Here is a 21,292-nt window from a genome sequence, read left to right on the forward strand (position 1 = left end):
ATGATTGACGCACCAATTAGCCAATCAGATGGCAGCAAATGCGATGGATGTTTGGTGACTTATCAGATACCTGCATCTGACCGCTCACAGTTTCATCACCAAATTCTAGAGGATACTAGAGGACATATGGTGTCCGCATTTTCGATGAGCGGAGGCCATTTTCTTCTAGTCTCCCAGACCCAACATTGGGTAAACTCAAATAATCTGCGTGTAGCCAGTGATGCAGAGGAGGGGGCGGGGCCACAGAGGCTTTTGCTGCCATTTTGTTATAGACATTCTTGAAACAGGCGGTCGGAGCAAGGTAATGTGTACTATAAAATTGTATATTATTTGAATATAGAGGAGAGGGGACTGTATAGTGATATATGATGGGGGATAGCACAGTTCCCAGCACACACTATGTGCTATTATTATATAGGAGAGAGGGGACTGTAAAGTGATATATAATGAGGGATAACACAGCTCCCAGCACACACTATGTGGTATTATTATTATTATTATTATTATTATTATTATATAGAGGAGAGGGGACTGTACAGTGATATGTGATGGTGAATAATACAGCTCCCAGCACACATTGATATGTGGTATTATTATATAGGGGAGAGGGCACAGTGCAGTGATATATGATGGGGATAACACAGCGCCCAGCACACACTGGGGTAGATGTATGAAGCCCAGAAACGGTAGCAGCGCACGTTAAGTGCACTGATACTGTTTCTCCCCGATGTATGATCGGGGGTCTGGGCGGTAAATGACAGGGGCGCTATGCGCCCCTGTCATTATCGGCGCTGCTTTCTACAAGAAAGCAGCGCCGACAGCCTGGGCTATGTACGAACGGTCAGATCGTCTGACCGTTCGGCTGGCTGTAGCTGTCGTTATCGACAGCTACAGCCTGGCGTTAGCCTATACCCACAGCAGGGACAGTGCTGTCCCTGCAGTGATGGCTACCGGCTCCGAGGCTGCACGCGGGGATCTCGCGATACTTGCGAGATCCCGCGCATGCTCATTGGAGCCGGCCGGGCCTGACACACATCGCATCAGCACTGATGCGATGTGGTCTGTAGCGGGTAGCGCCGGAGGGGGGAGTTAACGCTCCTCCTCTCCGGCTGGTGAGATGTTCACACATCTTATCGGTAGTGCTTCCTGCTCCGCCTCGGTAAAGAGGCGAAGCAGGAAGCGTTATAGCGGCACTTAACGTGCCACTATAATACATCTACCCCACTATGTGGTATTATTATTATATAGAGGAGAGGGGACTGTGCAGTGATATATGATTGGGTAGTGTCCAGATGCCCTTCACAGAGAGGACCCTGACGTCATCAGTTACTGTCCAACGTAATTCCCTACCATCCACGTAGACATAGATGGGGAATATAATCTTGTGGTGAGCCACCGATCCCGAAGTGTGGTGAGCGAAGCAGTTTTTTCTTTACGTGGACTTTATGGGCATGGAATCGCACTTCTGCCCTCACGTCACTTCCAGGTCCTTAGTATGAAGGGGAAATAAGCTCTACCATATGATGGGGGATTACACAGAAGCCTGCACACACTGATATGTGGTATTATTATATAGAGGAGAGGGGACTGTACAGTGATATGATGAGGGATAGCACAGCCCCTGGTACACAGTGATATGTGGTATTATATAGAGGAAAAGGGGCTGTACAGTGCTATATGATTTGGTAGTGTCCAGATGCCCTTCATAGAGAGGACCCTGACGTCATCAGTTACTGTCCAACATCATTCCCTGCCGCCCACGTAGACAAAAAGGGGGAATATAATCTTGTGGTGAGCCACCGAGCCCGAAGTGTGGCGAGCGAAGCAGTTTCTTCTTTATGTGGATTTTATGGGCATGGAATCGCATTTCTGCCCTCACTCGCATCACTTTCCAGGTCCTTAGCATGAAGGGGAAATAAGCTCTGCCATATGATGGGGGATAACACAGAACCCTGCACACACTGATATGTGGTATTATTATATAGAGGATAGGGGACTGTACAGTGATATATGATGGGGAATAACACAGCCCCTAGCACACAGTGATATGTGGTATTTTTATATAGGGGACTGTACAGTGATATATGATGAGGGATAACACAGCTCCCAGCACACACTGATATGTGGTATTATTATTATATAGAGGAGAGGGGACTGTACAGTGATATATGATGATGCATATACAGCTTCCAGCACACACTGATATGTGGTTAGGGATGGACATCGGAAGCCGATAGTTAGTAACCATCGATGTTTCCAATTCGATGGGAGTACTTTTTCCATCGAATACCGGAAATTCAATGTTTGCCAATCATCGGATGCAGCTTTCTGATGCCCATCCGATGGTTGGATGTTGGGGGTGAGCACAAATTGCTGCTCTGCAAAGCAGCGGGTGAACAGCAGGAGAATTAATACTGTGCGCATGCACACAGCATCTATTCTCAGTGTAGGGGAGCCCGGGGGCAGCCCAGCATCTTGGAGAGTGCTGGCCACGCCCCCACAGTGATGTAGAAGAGGGGAGCTGTGAGGCTCCACCTCCTTTCCCACAGACTCCGCCCTATTTCCAAGTGCAAGTATAACCATCACGATGGTTATACTATTGCATGGTTTGGATGCAATGGCTAGTTGCCATCACATCGATTGATTTGATGTCTGAAGCCGGGCAACCATTCGATGTCAGGCTTCCGATGTCCATCCCTAAATGTGGTATTATTATTATATAGAGGAGAGGGGGCTGTACAGTGATATATGATGAGGGATAACACACCTCCCAGCACTCACTGATATGTGGTATTATTATTATTATTATTATATAGAGGAGAGGAGGCTGTACAGTGATATATAATGTGGAATAACACAGCTCCCAGCACACACTGATAGGTGGTATTATTATATAGAGGAGAGGGGCCTGTACATTGATATATGATGGGGATATCACAGCACACACTGTTAGGTGGTATTATTATATAGAGGAGAGGGTGATATATGATGGGGATAACACAGCCTCCAGCACACACTTATATGTGGTATTATTACATAGAGGAGAGGGGACTGTACAATGATATATGATAAGGAATAACACAGCCTCCAACACACACTGATATGTGGTATTATTATTACATAGAGGAGAGGGGACTGTACAGTGATATATGATGATGCATAACTCAGCTCCCAGCATGAGGCTGAAGTTAGCTTCTAATTTGATCAGCCTCTTCTTCATGCTCCAGTTTCTCATTCAGAAAACATTATTTTATATCACATCTCGGCTGACATATAACCTAGTTAGCCGGTATTAGGAGCTTACAGGTAGTACTTCCAGACTACCATATATCTGCTGTCATATAACAGAGTTAAGGGGCCTATCCATTAGCAGATATATTTGAACGATGAACGATATATCGTTCAGTCGTTCAATTTATCTGTCATGAATAGGCCCTGAACGATGACAGATGCGCACTCCCGCGGCCGACAAATTGTGTCTTTCGTCTCTCCAACATGTTGGTCAATTATCGCTGACAGATATTAGAAATATCTGTCAGTTTATAAGCAGTAAACGACGAACGATATTTTTAATGAAAATTAATAGAAACATTCAAAAAAATCCACTCCCTGAATGATGTCATGCAATATCGTTCGTCGTTTGCAAAAATCTGTCATGTACATGACAGATATCTGTCACCACAGCCCCAGGAATTTTCAAGGGATAAATCTTTTGTCTTTCATCGTAGAGAAAGATCTGCTAATGGATAGGCCCCTTAAGTCAGCATTAGGATCTTACAGGTAGTGCTTCCCAACTACCATATCTCTGCTGTCATATAACCGAGTTGTTAGCAGGCATTAGGATCTCGCAGGTAGTGCTGCATTTTCTATTTTGCACTTGGTTCAGTTTTACCAGTGGTGCCTCATTGGGGCTGGTGTTAGATGAGATTCCCCCCCACTGCGGGATTTGGTACCTGCATCTAGAATTGTGTACACTGGGCCTCCACCAATTGGCTCTAGTCTAGTTGAGTTTGGCGTAGGACAAATATCACCTATTTGCCAACTAATAAAGAGTAAAGATTTAAATATAGAACCGTGTTTGAAGTCGAATCCAAATCTCTGGACATCGCTGGAACATTTTACGATCAAAAACCCAAATCTAAATTAGGGGAAATACCACTGTTGGGTTCCCCCTATTCTCCAGTAATTAGTGCTAGTAATACCATAGCAGGGGGACACATAGAATGGAGTACTCCTGCCAAAGCATTATTTAGCCGCAAACGGGTCATTCCAGGGCCGGAAATCCACAGAATGTGTGGACCCCAAAAATAAAATAGGGTCCACCCTCCCGTGGATCTACTTTTCAGTCCAGGGCTCTTTCCTGCACCCCTGGTGGTGCTGGGTGCAGGAGTAATGGTGTAAAATATAGAAATAATATTGTTCTCTACAGTGGACCTACAAACCTGCCCTGGCATGCAAAGCACTTGGAGAACTACAAGTGGCTACATGCCTGGACATTAAGAGCCTGCTGGCACCTTTAGTTCCACTGTAAAGAAATTGTTTAAAAAAAAAAAAAAAAAGAGAGGACTCGCACACCGAATGTTTTAATCCTTTATTACACACATCCACACACTTCATACTCACCTACTCCTTGCCGGTGATCGTCCCCTTGTCCAGTGGAAATCCTGTCTTGGTGAAATTAAAAAAAAAATGCCTTGTCCCACGTGGTTCTCTGCACTATAGCGCTGATTTATAAGAATCGGACCACTCTCTGCCATTCATAGAAACTGCCAGTTGATTGGCTGAGAGCGGTCTGATTCTTACCCAATCAGCGCTGTAGAGCAGAGAACCACATGGGAACTGTCATTCGGTTGCTGTACTGTACATATATTTTGCACAATTAACCTAAAGGGTAACCCCTCCAAATAGGTGGATTTTTAATTTATCTTTTTATTGAGGTGAAGAAGACATCAGGTAAGCGTAAGGCAACCAGCGGTCGTCCCTGTGTGTCAGGAGGATTGGGCAGGACCCAGATCCCCATCACGGTGTACTCACTGCAATCACTCATACATGAGAGATACAATGACCAGAAGATCCTGGAGCTCACCAACCAGATCATTCAGCTGCTGACTGGAGAGGTGACTGCTGGGAATAGGACATTATACAGTAACACCAGGGGCTGTGTCTGGGTGATGACTGTATCATTGTGTGTGTCAGGTTCCTATATGTCAGGATGTCACTGTCTGTCTCTCCATAGACATAGAGTATATAGAAGGACACAAGGATTTGTACAAGGACGTGATGATGGAGAATCACCAACCACTGACCTCACTGGGTAAGAGGAGACGAATTGGGAGCATATTCTCTGAATACCTAAATAGACACATCATCTGATAATCACATATATACAATGTACTAAGTCGCTGTGTGTCTCCTACAGATGGACCCAGTAACAGAAATACCCCAGAGAGATGTCCCCGTTTTCTGTATTCCCAGGATTGTACAGAGGAGAATCACAGGACCCCACAGGAGGATCAGGTAGGTGGGATCTGTAGGAAAGCTGTGTGTGTCTTATACACTGATATTCTCCTGCTTTGTTTCAGTGTACGAAGTCAGACATTACTAAAGTATAATGTTACTGGTAATGGGAGCAGGTAATGAGTATAGATGAGAGACACAGATCTTGGTCAAGTGTGGAGATATTATGAGACCAGTGAGGAGATGTCTATTTATGCAGTTGTGTTCATGGCCTAATATGTTGGTAGAAGTATTATATATTGTAAAATACAGGCGACCTGTGTAGCAATTGACAGAGCGGAGTAATAGAAGAATGTTCTGCTGGGAAATTTTAGTCCGAACAGTGCAAGCAGAACAGATAGTAGCGGTGACAGCCTGTTTAGGGGAAGACCAGGCTACTGAGCTAATGGCTGGTGGGAAGATGTTTAACGCTCTCTTGATTGAGTTGGTGATAGAGCATCCAAGGTGATATGGCAGAGATTCAGTAATGTTGCCAATACTGATGGTGACAGATCCAGATAGAATAAGTACATGTGTGTATCACCCACGTAGAGATGATACTGACATCCAAAGGAGCTTATTAGTTTTCCAAGACACAATATAGATAGTGGAGAGCAGAGGACCTAGGACAGCCGTGTGACACTCCAGCTGAAAAAGAAGTAGTGGGAAGGATCAAGAGAAGCAACTTTATGCCTGATAAGTAGTATGGGAACCAGGATAGAGCTTTGTCCTGAAGACCTGGGCAATGTAGCATTTGTACAGAGAGGTCAACAGCATCAAATGCAGCAGAGAGGTCCAGGTGATTATACTGGAGTAATGGCCTTTCCATAGCAGTAATCCCAACCATGAATCACCTGCATAAGTGCAGTCTCTGGGGAGTGTTGGGAAGGAAAGCCTGGTTGTAGAGGATCCAATAGGATGTGTGAGGAAAGGAAGTGTGTTAGACAAATGTAGTGTATAGGAAATGTAGACAAGCCCCTTCAGCAGCTTAGAGGAGCAAAGGAGCTGAGAGTTGGGGTGGTAATTTGATAAAGTTTTGTATTCTCAGTATTGGAGCAATCACTGAGTGCTTCCATAATGGTAGGTATAGAGGGAGAAAGAGATCATAGGTAAGGTAGGTGTGTGTGTATGTGTATGTATGTATATATATATATATACATATACATACATACAATCTTGATGGGCGGCACACTCGTTATATACAGTACAATCGTCGGTGCTTTCTGTAGGGCGCCCCAGTCCGGAGCCCCAAAATGTAAACAGCGGATGCAGCGGCACTCGAACAGAAAAAGGCTTTACAGCAGGTAGATATCACCAACGATGAATTAAAATGGAAACGTTGGTGATATCTGCCTGCTGTAGAGCCTTTCTCTGTTCGAGTGCCACTGCATCCGCTGTTAGTAATATAATAATAATTATATATATATATATATATATTATTACTAATTAGGGTGAAGCTTTGACTAATATTAAGGTAGAAGATACCGAAGGAGAAGAAGGGACGTATGCGACTGGTGATCAGCAGTGTAAGGAGGAGGAAAATCATACAGATATCAGCACAGGTGAGTAATAATCACTTAATACAGAACAGAGTCACATATTCTCCTTGTTCTGTCACTACAGTCTCTTATCCTACACCTTCCTCTGTCAGTACAGAGTAATGAGGACAATGTATATATCCAGTGGGGGAGTCAGGAGCCATCAGCCCCTATTATACTCCTGCTCTCCTCCTCACATCATGTCACTGTGTGTTACCAGCCCAGAGATCTGACCAGTCTCCTCCCCACACTCTCTGGTGTATCTCATACATCAGGTGCCATCAGCCCCATTATACTCCTGCTGTCCCCCTCACATCATGTCACTGTGTGTTACCAGCCCAGAGATCTGACCAGTCTCCTCTCCACACTCTCTGGTGTATCTCATACATAAGGACCCATCAGCCCCTATTATACTCCTGCTCTCCCCCCCTCCCTCACATCATGTCACTGTGTGTTACCAGCCCAGAGATCTGACCAGTCTCCTCCCCACATACTCTGGTATATCTCATACATCAGGAGCCATCAGTCCCTATCACCCTGGGGGGGCGATCAGGGCTTACACCCACCCGCGCTCTGCCAGGGCTGCAGCCAGCAAGATGAGTTCTGCCTGTGCAGTAAGTTATAATGCCGCGCACCTACCGTCGGGGCCCAGTGTGACGTCACTGTGAGGGGCAGGACTACTGTGAGCATGGCGTCTCTCTACTTTGGAGTCCAGCACCGATTGCGGCACTGGGCATTGGGCATGTTTTGGAGCTGCTGGAGAACTACGCCACGGCTGCCTGGAGCAGGAGCTGCTGATCAAGACGGTGCAGAGGATGCATATAGACCAGGAGGAGTGAGACGGATCGGTCAGTATCACCCCTTGATGTCTGTTCCTCCTGGCAAATGGCATGAAACTGCCAAGTATGCTGACACTTGATTTGTACTGCTAAACAGCCAGACTTTACATGTACAGGATGTGTGGTTGTATATCTGTATGCAAATACTACTGCATTGTGCTGTCTCGTTTATGGGCCAGTTATATACTAAAAGTGGGTCTTGTATTAATTCACTTTTGCTTCTTAATAATAATAATAATCTGTTTCTTCAAAGCCATGCAATAAAGAATAAATACAATAAGGCAGGCATTGGCTCTTCCAGAGGACACCTTCTCAGGCCAAGCCCCATCTCAGTTATAGAGCTGGGAAAATAATGGGTTGTGTATAGATCCCCTTCAGTGAATGTACCGGACGTGACGTGGAGTGAGGGCGGAAGTGAGGTTTCATACCCTGACAGCACCATTATTTTGTCTCCACTGTAGTATCTGGCCACCAATAGTAGAAATTTGTACGTTAGCAGATTCGCTTCTTTCGCCACAGGTTACTATTCCCATTCTATGTCCATGTGGGTAGTAAGTGATGACGTCAGGGTACATCTACTGAAGGGGAACTATCCGCAACCGAAAATACTGGGACGGGATGCCAGAGAAAACTAATGATGCCACAACTCTACAAAGAGCAAATTTGGAGGTAGGGATTCAATGGGATGAGTTAGGACTGGAAGTGGGAGGAGTAATGCGTAGAGAGGGGAAGAGTCAACCATAATTATTGAACTGCCCCACTAAAAGAAAAGTCTAGATACACCACTGTTTGGAACTGAGTACTTTGCACTTAGAAGCAGCAGGCAGGTTATATTTTGGATGCAGGTGATGTAGAAGCTGCTTGGCCGCAATGCAGGAGACAGGTGACTGGATTTAGGAGCAGAATGCAAACAGAACCAGGAGACTGATCCTCAGAGAAGAGAAGTTGTTTTGGCAATGTTCACATTGCAAGTCCAGGTTTGTATAGGGCAATCTGAGTTACATTGGGATGAGGGGAGCAGGTTACCAATGTAGCTAGACTATTGTTGGCCAGTGCAGTCAGGTGATCGCAACCAGGATGGCGGAACCCATGTAGAGCAAATGAGTGAGTGTGGAGAGGTTGCCAAACACCATACTGGTTGGCAAGTACAGTCCTCTGGAATGGCACCTGCGGCCAGGAGGAACATAGGTGGCCGTGATGTGAGTACTCCGGAACCGGTAATGGGGTCTGGGATCCCGATGTGTGACATATACTTAGCAACTTCAGCACATTGTCATTCCTGCTTTCCCTAGTTGATTATGTTAATATATGCACTTCATCTGATAATCGCATATATACAATTTACCCAGTCACTGTGTGTCTCCTACAGATGGAGCCAGTAACAGAGATACCCCAGAGAGATGTCCCCGGTCTCCTTATACCCAGGACTGTACAGAGGAGAATCACAGGACCCCACAGGAGGATCAGGTAGATGGGAGTTAGGGTCTTACCACATATCAAAATTACTTTTCCCTGTATGATCTGTAGAGAAGTTGTGTGTGTCTAATACTCTATTTTACTGTTTAATCTCAATAAATTAGGTTGTATATTATTACAGTGTTATTTTATTGTTTTTTGGGTTGCTTAGGGTGGAGGCATGGCTGATATTAAGGTAGAAGATACAGAGGGAGAAGAAGAGATGTATGTGAAAGTTTATCCGCAGTGTAAGGAGGAGGAAATCCCTACAGATATCAGCACAGGTGAGTAATACTTATTACAGAGTCACATATTCTCCTTGTTCTGTCACTACAGCAGTCTCTACATCCTCCTCTGTCAGAGCAAACTAATGAGGGCAATGTATCTGCCCAGTGGTCTAGTCAGTAGCAATAACCCCCTATTATACTCCTGCTCACATCACTTCAGTAGCCGCTCCACACGCCAATCACACCTAGTCTATTCTCATTGGCCATTCCATGGAATATACCCTGGACTGTATTTATGGACAGCAGGCAACCAATTGAGAAAGCTTCTCTATGAAGAGTTACATAATGGATAGTAATTATAGCATGACTAATAGATGCGTTTTAGTATCCATACAGCATAAGAATCTTATCTCACTTAAGTAGCATGCATGACGGTTAACAGGTATTTAAACATCTTTGTGATGATCTTTGTGCGATAGATGGTTATACTGATTGTATACACAGAGGCATTACTTCTGCTGCCTCGCTGTGTGATGCAGTGGACAGCGGGGTGAGAGAGCAGATGCAGCGCACCCTGTGGAGGAAGGAAGACCGTGTCGCCTCTACTGTCAGGCAACGGTCACAGCAGTGCCCTGATGTAAAAACATTGCAGTCACTGAGGGTGGTTGCACTGAGTAGAGTGAGACAGAGGAGAGGTGATGAACACTTAATTTTAGACATGCGTCCATGTTTCACATCCGGGGTCATTCAGTACTGTCTCTCTGGACATCCTATCCTTCCCCAAGTGTCTGGACAATTATTGTAGTTCATATAGATCCTGTGATATTGGGTCACATTGGATTTAATTAGATTGTGATAATCAGGTTTTCTATGATAGGATTCAGAAGTGCAGTTTCCCAACTCCCCTAAGTGACCATATTAGCATCACTTATATAATATTCAAATGAGCATGTTAATTCTATTTTTCAGATGATGCATTTTTATAATTTCGCTTAATATATTTTATACTTCACATCGTTTTTATGTGTACGACGACTTTTCCTCTAAAAAAGTGCCAACTATCCAACCTGATAATCAATGAGGAAGAAAAACACACACTGATCATGATATACACATTTCATGGTGATGAATCACTATAACAAGGCCATAATTATTCTGACAATATTAAAGTAACAAAACTACATAGCACTTCTATTGTCAGATACATAAATGATAATACAATAACATTATAAACACTAAGGGGTACTTATACTATCAACTCCGATTTTTTATTAAGAGTAATTTTTTTCAAAAATGAAGTCTGTTTTGTTTGTTTAAAATTATACTACTTTAATATTCACAATAAAAGTAAAATTTTAGCTAATAAGTCTTCACTGTTACAAGTGTGCCCTACAAAGAGTCTTCTGTCTCTTTTCTCATACATGATATATAGGGGGAGGAGCCTGAATTTTACAGTTTTCGCAAAATGCCCAACTCTCAATACTTCAGTGTTCCCCAATGGACTAAAAGAAAAAAAAAATAACTTATCAACATAAATCACATTAATTTGCAAAATGTAAATTTATAATTGTAATAAAGTGTTTATAATTTGCTCATTGAAACTAAACAACTGAATAACTCATACTCACTAATAGATAAAATGGGGGGAGAAAAGGACATTTATTTCCATATATTTCTTTTATTTCCAGCAGATGGACACAGAAGCATTAATACCACAGAGGGAGCTTTGATTTTGTCTCCAGATTTTAAAACAGAAGATAACAGCTTCATACGAGATTCTCAAGAGGAAACCTGCATTGCCCTAAATATACATCCAGTGCTTCAAAGTGCAGAAAGATCAAATGATACCTCTAATCTTGGAGACTATTCTCCTGAAAACTCAGATATTGCTACACATAGTACAGCTCATACAGGTGCTAAAATGTTCCCCTGCTCTGAATGTGGTACATTTTTTATACATCAGTCAGTATTTATTAGTAGTTATACGGGTGAGAGACCATTTCCATGTTCTGAGTGTGGGAAGTGTTTTAAACGGAAATCACATCTTGTTGTACATGAGAGAAGTCACACAGGTGAAAAACCTTTTCAATGCTCTGAGTGTGGTAAGTGTTTTAAACGGAAATCACATCTTGTCGTACATCAGAGAACTCACACAGGTGAGAAACCATTCCCATGTTCTGAGTGTGGGAAATATTTTGCCAAGAAATCAATTCTTGTTGTACATCAGAGAACTCACAAATGTGAGAGACCATTCCCATGTTCTGAGTGTGGGAAATGTTTTAAGATTAAATCATGTCTTGTCATACATCAGAGGTATCACACAGGTGAGCAACCATATTCATGTTCTGAGTGTGGTAAATGTTTTCCACACAGATCACATCTTGTTATACATGAGAGAATTCACACAGGTGAGAAACCATTTCCATGTGCTGAGTGTGGTAAATGTTTTACACGGAAATCACATCTTGTTGTACATCAGATAACTCACAAAGGTGAGAAACCCTTTCCATGTTCTGAGTGTGGGAAATGTTTTGCTAATGAAGCACGCCTTTTTGCACATCAGAGAAGTCACACAGGAGAGAAACATTTTCTGTGTACAGAGTATGAGAAATCTTTTGCTAAGAAATCAGATCTAGTTCCACATCAGAGAGCTCACACAGGTGAGAAACCATATTTATGTTCTGATTGTGGGAAATGTTTTAAACGCAAATTAGATCTTGTTATTCATATGAGAAATCACACAGGTGAGAAACCATTTCCATGCTCAGAGTGTGGGAAATGTTTTAAACGCAAATCAGATCTTGTTACACATATGAGATGTCACACAGGTGAGAAACCATTTCCATGCTCGGAGTGTGGGAAATGTTTTGCCCAGAAATCAGATCTCATTAAACATCAGAGAGCGCACACAGGTGAGAAACCATATTCATGCTCTGAGTGTGGGAAAGGTTTTAAACGGAAAGCACATCTTGTTATCCATTTTAGAACTCACACGGGTGAGAAACCATTTCCATGTCCTGAGTGTGGCAAATGTTTTGCTAAGAAATCACATGTTGCTACACATCAGAAAACTCACACAGGTGAGAAACCATTTCCATGTTCTGAGTGTGGGAAATGTTTTTCAGAGAGACAAACGCTTGTTGTACATCAGAGAATTCACACGGGTGAGAAACCATTTTCATGTACTGAGTGTGGGAAATGTTTTATCCAGAAATCAGATCTCCGTAAACATCAGAAAGCTCACACTGGTGAGAAACCATTTTTATGTTTTGAGTGTGGGAAATGTTTTAATCTGAAATCACATCTTGTTAAACATCAGAGAAGTCACAAAGGTGTGAAACCATTTTAATTGCAGGTTCTGAGTGTGGTAAATGTTTTTCACACAAATGCGCTCTTACACACGATAAAAAAATAAATTTCAATGAGCTGATAGACCTTAATCATTGTTGCTACTATCTAAATATTAATGTTGACATTATTAAAGATAAATATAGAGTTTTATTCTGGTGCTTCCCATACTTGGAAATAATTGTGCATAACTGCCAGTATACAGAATCTGCCGCATCTATATGGTTGCTCCGCCCCAATCCTTACGCTTATTAGAGTAGCCACCATCACTATCTATGCATTTACACCAGCGCTGTCATTGTGCAAGAGGTCCGTGTTAAATCAGGCGGCTGTTTGTATGCCCTCAACTCTGAATAGCCCGCAATGCCACATACATGCTCACTCAGCAGCCAGAGGAGATGCGGACTGAGACACGTCTGCCTCTGAATGGCACGTAATTGCTGAGAGTTGCATATGCCAGCACAGACAGCTGCTAAACCTCAAGGGATCTGACGGTAGATGGATATTTTGTGCAAATCCGAATCGGGACCAGATTGTACACAAAGGTTTGTTATCCTGTGACAGATCTCTTGACGGCTGATACTAATGATGATTACGGCAGCCAGTGTAAGACAAATGAGCATCACTAGTTTCCACTTGAAAACACACGAACCCCCGCGTTAGTTGAATGGATACAGGCATTAGCATAAAGTTGCAAACCAGGCTTCCGTGGCTTGCCACAATTACAGCCACTTTCCACGTGACTCAGAATCAGCCCTGATGTGTGATTGGGGACACTTTAAAATTATGTCATGCTCTAATTGAACAGGGCATTACTGCCTCACAGCACTGAGGTCATGGGTTCAATTCCCATCATAGCCCTAAATGTGGAGTCTGTATATACTCCCTGTGCTTGTGTGGGTTTCCTCCAGGGGCTCTGGTTTCTTTCCACAATCCAAAAATATACTGGTAGGTCAATTGGCTGCGAACCAAAAATGAACCCTAGTGTATATGTGTGTGAGCACAGTGGCGTATCTATAATGGGTGCGGGTAACATGGCCCCTGCACCACAAACCCTGCACCCATAGAATTACTTACCTCTCCGGAGACCCATGTCGGCGCGGGGGTCCAGCGCTGTGAAAACGACTGGAAAATGGCCGCGGCGGTGGCCATTTTCCCGGTGAACAGTGCATCCTCTATAGACTCTGGGTGCACTCTAGTGCCCAGAGTCTATAACTCCGGCGCTGGCCACGCGCAGCTCAGTTCACTGCCGCCCGCCGGACAGAGGAGGGGGCCCATGTCGGAGACTGCACACGGGCCCCCTCCTCTAGAAACACCCGTGTGAGCATGTGGTAGGGAATATAGATTGTAAGCTCCACTGGGGCAGGGACTGATGTCAACGGCCAAATATTCTCTCTAAAGTTCGGCGGAATATGTGTAATAATGGTATGAGATGTTCCACATTTGTTCTGCAATCTGTTACTATATACTACTAGGAACCTTAGTAATATGCTTGCACAGGAATCCCATTGTTGTCCATATACTTATCAAATCATTACATAGGGAAAATGATATTGTGAAATTTGCTACAGAAAAGAAAATAATCTGGTTTAAATGTTAAGATAGTCGGGCTGGGTGCCAATAGGAAGACAATTGTGTATACAAAAGGATTCAAATTGTATGTATATATTAATATTAAGTTTTCAGTTCAATAATCCTTTTCTTTGTCTGTAATCCTTAAATGAAGATCAATCTTTAATCTGAGGCAGAACCTGTGTAGATCCACCAACGTTCCTGATCGTTCAGATGCAGCAGTTAATAGGGTTAAATTGTTGCACTAAAATTAAGAAAATTATATTTTTGTGAAGTATGTTTATTACAATTAAAAACACATGTAACCACAATAAAAAAAACTTTGCAATGACCAGAAGTTAAAGTCTTCAGTGATGTGTTATTAATCCTTGAACCCCTTATACATAGCAATCCGATGTAGAAATGAATGTGATGCTCTGTAGTATATGTACGGTAGCTGTGGTTAGACAGTAAGTTACACAGATGTCCCAATTATATCTGATGGTTTCCTTCCCTATGAAGTGAGAAGCTTGTGGTCATCTTATATTATTACTCTGTTACACTTATGCTGGATATCAGAACCAAACTATTGTTACATTGTGTCCATTATTTTATATATTCTTAGGCTGGGTACACACGTAAAGATTTTCTTTGCAATCCTCCAACTAGTTGATTGGTTGGAATGAAAATCTGGTAAGGTATGAAAGCAAATGTCAATCAGCAATTTGCTCCCAAACGCCGGAAAATGGACAAAAACTGTTGTTTGAACAAACTGTTTAGAGCAAACATTTAACACACTTGTCTAACGGCCATTTTCATCTGTTTTCTGGCATTTAGGAGCAAATTGCTGATCATCCCGTATGTTACCAGATTTTCATTCCAACTAATCAACTAGTTGGATGATTGGACAGAAAATCTTTAGGTGTGTACCCAGCTTTAGGGGCATATTCAATTGGGTGCAAGAATAGCAAAAATCCCGTACATGTGAGGTTTTTCCTGAAGGTGCAGGATTTTTTATATTCAATTAGGTGCAGGGTTTTTGCTATTTTGAGACCCGGGAGATTTTTTTATCGCACCTCCAGAGCAAGTGTGAATTTTCCTAAAATCATTAATTTTAGGAAAAAGCAGCAGGACTTGCTCTGGGACCCCGGCGGCACCCTCCCTGATGACTAATTAAGCAATTGAAAGTTTCCAATTAGCTTAATTAGTGCTTAATTACTCACCTTCCGAAGCGGTGTCTTCTGCATCCAGCATTGGGAGCCGGGTCTTCAGCAGCTGGGTAAGTATGTCAGCTCCAAAGTATGGAGCTGCAAATACGTATAATTTTTTTTCACGTGCCGCAGGGTTTTCAGCTCTGAAAACTGCGACCATTTTTAAAAAAATGTATACCACAGGCATAGAGAGCGTGCGATTTGTATAACATCTAGCTGAGATAGTAACATAATTGTATCTATATTAGTATGTGCTCCCAGTCTGCATTTATACCCTTTATACATGTTTTCATTTAATAATAAAGTAGATGAAATAACAGTATTGGGCACATATGGATATTATACAAATCAAATCTGTAATTGTCTATTTGTGTTTCTTAAGACAAGTTAAGCAAAGGGGAAAAGAATGAAAATGTAGGAAGGGAGTATCCCAGTGACCGCCGTATGAGAGAGGGGTTGGAAGGGAGTATCCCAGTGACCGCCGTATGAGAGGGGTAGGAAGGGAGTATCCCAGTGACCGCCATATGAGAGAGGGGTAGGAAGGGAGTATCCCAGTGACCGCCGTATGAGTGAGGGGTAGGAAGGGAGTATACCAGTGACCGCCGTAAGAGAGGGGTTGGAAGGGAGTATCCCAGTGAACGCCGTATGAGGGGTAGGAAGGGAGTATCCCAGTGACCGCCGTATGAGAGAGGGGTTGGAAGGGAGTATCCCAGTGACCGCCGTATGAGAGAGGGGTAGGAAGGGAGTATCCCAGTGACCGCCGTATGAGAGGGGTAGGAAGGGAGTATCCCAGTGACCGCCGTATGAGAGGGGTAGGAAGGGAGTATCCCAGTGACCGCCGTATGAGAGGGGTAGGAAGGGAGTATCCCAGTGACTGCCGTATGAGAGGGGTAGGAAGGGAGTATCCCAGTGACCGCCGTATGAGAGGGGTTGGAAGGGAGTATCCCAGTGACCGCCGTATGAGGGGTAGGAAGGGAGTATCCCAGTGACCGCCATATGAGAGAGGGGTACGAAGGGAGTATCCCAGTGACCGCCATATGAGAGAGGGGTAGGAAGGGAGTATCCCAGTGACCGCCGTATGAGTGAGGGGTAGGAAGGGAGTATACCAGTGACCGCCGTAAGAGGGGTAGGAAGGGAGTATCCCAGTGACCGCCGTATGAGAGAGGGGTAGGAAGGGAGTATCCCAGTGACCGCCGTATGAGAGGGGTAGGAAGGGAGTATCCCAGTGACCGCCATATGAGAGAGGGGTAGGAAGGGAGTATCCCAGTGACCGCCGTATGAGAGAGGGGTTGGAAGGGAGTATCCCAGTGACCGCCGTATGAGTGAGGGGTAGGAAGGGAGTATACCAGTGACCGCCGTAAGAGAGGGGTTGGAAGGGAGTATCCCAGTGAACGCCGTATGAGAGAGGGGTAGGAAGGGAGTATCCCAGTGACCGCCATATGAGAGAGGGGTACGAAGGGAGTATCCCAGTGACCGCCATATGAGAGAGGGGTAGGAAGGGAGTATCCCAGTGACCGCCGTATGAGTGAGGGTAGGAAGGGAGTATACCAGTGACCGCCGTAAGAGGGGTTGGAAGGGAGTATCCCAGTGAACGCCGTATGAGAGAGGGGTAGGAAGGGAGTATCCCAGTGACCGCCGTATGAGAGAGGGGTTGGAAGGGAGTATCCCAGTGACCGCCATATGAGAGGGGTAGGAAGGGAGTATCCCAGTGACCGCCGTATGAGTGAGGGGTAGGAAGGGAGTATACCAGTGACCGCCGTATGAGGGGTAGGAAGGGAGTATCCCAGTGACCGCCATATGAGAGAGGGGTAGGAAGGGAGTATCCCAGTGACCGCCATATGAGTGAGGGGTAGGAAGGGAGTATACCAGTGACCGCCGTAAGAGAGGGGTAGGAAGGGAGTATCCCAGTGACTGCCGTATGAGAGAGGGGTAGGAATGGAGTATCCCAGTGACTGCCGTATGAGAGAGGGGTAGGAATGGAGTATCCCAGTGACCGCCATATGAGAGAGGGGTAGGAAGGGAGTATCCCAGTGACCGCCGTATGAGAGAGGGGTAGGAAGGGAGTATCCCAGTGAACGCCGTATGAGAGGGGTAGGAAGGGAGTATCCCAGTGACCGCCGTATGAGAGGGGTAGGAATGGAGTATCCCAGTGACCACCGTATGAGAGAGGGGTAGGAATGGAGTATCCCAGTGACCGCCATATGAGAGAGGGGTAGGAAGGGAGTATCCCAGTGACCGCCGTGTGAGAGAGGGGTAGGAAGGGAGTATCCCAGTGACCGCCGTATGAGAGAGGGGTAGGAAGGGAGTATCTCAGTGACTGCCGTATGAGAGAGGGGTAGGAAGGGAGTATCTCAGTGACTGCCGTATGAGAGAGGGGTAGGAAGGGAGTATCCCAGTGACCGCCGTATGAGAGAGGGGTAGGAAGGGAGTATCCCAGTGACCGCCGTATGAGAGAGGGAGCTTACTAGCAGCTGCCAAACACACAGACACCATTCTGGGGCCCATATACAATACAGAGAGTGAGAATCCTCTCTGATAAATATTGTTTTTCCCCCAAAACCCTTTTCACACATTGACCATACTTTGACACCCCCATATGCAGACTGTAATCAGCAAATCAGAGTCCTCCCATATTGCCTTCCACCTCCATAAACCTCCCTTATAATGATGCTTACTCAAACGTTAGTGAAATTACATTTCAGGTGATGAACTCTCCTCTATGAGGTGACTAGAGAGCTGTTCCTCGCAGCAACATATAAGCAGTGGTTCCCAAACTGGCTGCTGTGGCAGCCTGGTGAGCCATTGGGCACTTTCAGCGGTGCCACAGGTTGGTAATCCAGGACTAAATCAAGTTATTTATAGTCAATGTCATAGGCAGAACCAGTGATTGTGGCTACAATCATAAAATGTGTGGACAAGCATAAGTGCAACCGTGTCCTCCGGATTCAGGGGGGGGGGGGCACCAAAGCACATGCCCCCCTGTCGTTATCGGGCACTTTTTTTTTTTAGATATTGAGCAGTGTGTCTATTAAGTCAGCGCAGCAAAGATTACAAAAAGTTTAATAGAGGTGTGATATAATATAAATACATTTTTACTTGCAGCCCCATGGGAAGCCAGCAGAGTCTGCTCGCTGCTGCTTCCTTGTTCCCGATTATAATTTATAACAAGGCGTGAATGTGATGTCACGTCACACACCTTAGACGTGAAGAGGAGCCAGGCAGGCTGCCCTGAGCAGAGGAGCAGGACAGCCCACCCAGTGTAGACACAGGCTGCATCCCTATTAGCTACATGTCACATTGAGCACAGAGCATTAGAGGCTCAGGTAAGTGCTGGCTCTGCTGCAGAAAAAATGGGGAGCATGTATTAACTAGCGCCGTAGCAGGACGGCAGTGCGCTCTGTGCTGCACTCCCGCTCATCTCGCCCCCCCCTCCTGCCCTGAGAGTGCATACCTTTTCGAGCAGCCATCGGGTGGAGGGCGGGGACTTCTTTAGCGTTGCTCTACTCTGCCGCGTAGCACTTCAGGAGGTCTCTTCCTGCAGACCTCCGGCACCCAGCAGGTAGCGGCCGGTGACCTTCCAGGCTTCCGCCCTATGCGGAGGCACCGGCCGCACCACCCTCCCTACGGCCCTGGTATGAACAATGGGTGCAGGGTGCGCCCAAGCTGGGGGGCATTCATTTTCAGTCCCGGCTCAGTGCTGTAAAATGTTACAGGAGTCACTGGGGTTGATGACAGCTGAGCAGCTGCCTGTCGGCTCCCTGCAGTGTGTAATCCAATCTCTGTGAGAGCTCAAATTGAGAACATGAGGGAGAGTTTTCAAACTATTTGCCACTTAAGTGTATTCCAACACTGTTCAATACACTTGTACAGTACAGTAGCAAGTAGTTTACAGACACTCCCAGTTTTAGGGAGATTTTACAGACAAAGAAAATGCAGCCAGTGTGGTATTATGGGTGTAATGGGGAGGGGGCTAGACTCTGATACAGGAGGGAGCAGAAGTGTTATATGGGGGAACTAAACTTGACAGGGAGCAGGAGTGATATATGGGGGGCTGTAGTGTCATTGTGGGACTAAAGTGACACATGGGGAAGCTGGAGCCAGAGAAACGGAGGAGGACGAGGCCTGCTGTAGAAATGCAGGGGTGCTGGGGGTTGGAATGAGTCTGCTGGAGTCACAATAGGAATGAGACCACTGTGGTTACACAGGAGGAGTGAGAGGGCAGCTGGAGAGAGATGGGGGATGAAGTAGGTGTGACCAACATCACACCTACTTGTTCCATTCGTCTGGAAGTCGCAGGAGCAGTTGGTTCCTAGGGAGTCTTTGGAGCTTTGAGTCCACTGGGACAGGTGAGATACTGGACTGTGGGTTTTGGTCTGGAGACCCCCCCCCACTATTATATTCACCATACCAAGATTTGTTAGCTCCACGGCTTCGTCATTTACGGAGTCACTATATCCTATATCAGGTAGATAATAGTACAACTATAGATCATATGCTATGATATTTTACACAATTAACTATATAGACAGACCGTTTATTCACAGCAAGCACACGGGCCACAGTCCCTCACAGTAAGCCACACACGTCAGTCATGGTGACCTCCGTGTCATTTTTTCTTGGATACGCTCCTGTAACATATTCTGTGCAATATAACCATAAACGTCTAACAAAACTCAATATTACATGGCAAATCAGAGAAATAATGTGTGCCACGCAATTCACGTGCCTTTGCCAAAGTACACAACACTAATACTGTCTGTGCTAATCACTATATAAAAACATAGGCTGTGAAAATTATAAATATATTATTTTATTGAACATATGAAAAAATTAACTGCAGTTCAACTCTAAAAACATATATAAACATTGCACAGTGAATGAAAAAAGAAATTAAATGTTACATTAATAATCTAAACACATACTGTTTCCAATGTATCATAGGAAAAAAGATAGATGTTTTAAACTCTATGTACAGCTTTGATGGTAATCAGCATATGTTGCTATTGGCAATCAGAATGATATCAATCTGTAAAGTAGGTATAGTCACTCGGTTGAAACCTGAAATTCTTTGTAATTTTCCACTACAGCTTTACCCTTTCCTCTTTAAAAATGCCTCTTTAAATGTGTCACCAATGCCATCATGGGGGCTTTTACCGTGATATGATTCATGATAATTCCATCAAACTGAAATGTGCTCGGCCGCCTGGAAACAGATAGGGCGGAATTCAATTGTTTTAATCCCCTATCGCGCCCAACGGAGCTATTCTATTCTTGCTCCTGTCGGGCGCGATCAGCTGCCAAGCGCTACATTTCAGCTCGCAGCCCCAGGGGGATGAGAGCTGAAATATGCGAAAAGTGACATGTTTGGGCGCCCAAACATCACTTTTCGCGATCGTGCCCAGCACTTTGGTCGGGTTTAGCTGCTTTACGCGGCTAAACCTGACCTCTATGGGCGCGATCAGCGTGAAGAATGGCGGCAATTGAATAGCGGCCCGCGATATCCTGTCACTTTAGACGGGAGATCCGGACCGCGTAATCAATTGAATTCCGCCCATAGTGTTCATTCTAGAACCTGTCTCAACCAGTGCAGTTCCTCTTTTCTGTCTGGGGAGTGGCTCACTGGTACT

At 44.8% G+C, this 21,292-nt stretch overlaps 1 protein-coding gene across 1 annotated transcript; it reads left to right on the forward strand.

The window, feature by feature from the left end:
* The first annotated feature begins 227 nt into the window (after nt 1-227).
* Nucleotides 228-13,000, forward strand: LOC148508078 (uncharacterized). Its single transcript, XM_088445206.1, has 7 exons — nt 228-301; nt 5,237-5,314; nt 5,420-5,517; nt 6,947-7,058; nt 9,243-9,340; nt 9,501-9,612; nt 11,244-13,000. The coding sequence occupies exons 2-7, from the start codon at nt 5,281-5,283 to the stop codon at nt 12,902-12,904; spliced, it is 2,115 nt and encodes a 704-aa protein (XP_088301332.1). The 5' UTR covers nt 228-301; nt 5,237-5,280; the 3' UTR covers nt 12,905-13,000.
* The last annotated feature ends 8,292 nt before the right edge of the window (nt 13,001-21,292 follow it).

The sequence above is a fragment of the Taudactylus pleione genome, unplaced genomic scaffold (assembly GCF_031769625.1).
Source record: "Taudactylus pleione unplaced genomic scaffold, aTauple2 ptg000377l, whole genome shotgun sequence".
NCBI classification, from domain to species: Eukaryota; Metazoa; Chordata; class Amphibia; order Anura; family Myobatrachidae; genus Taudactylus; species Taudactylus pleione.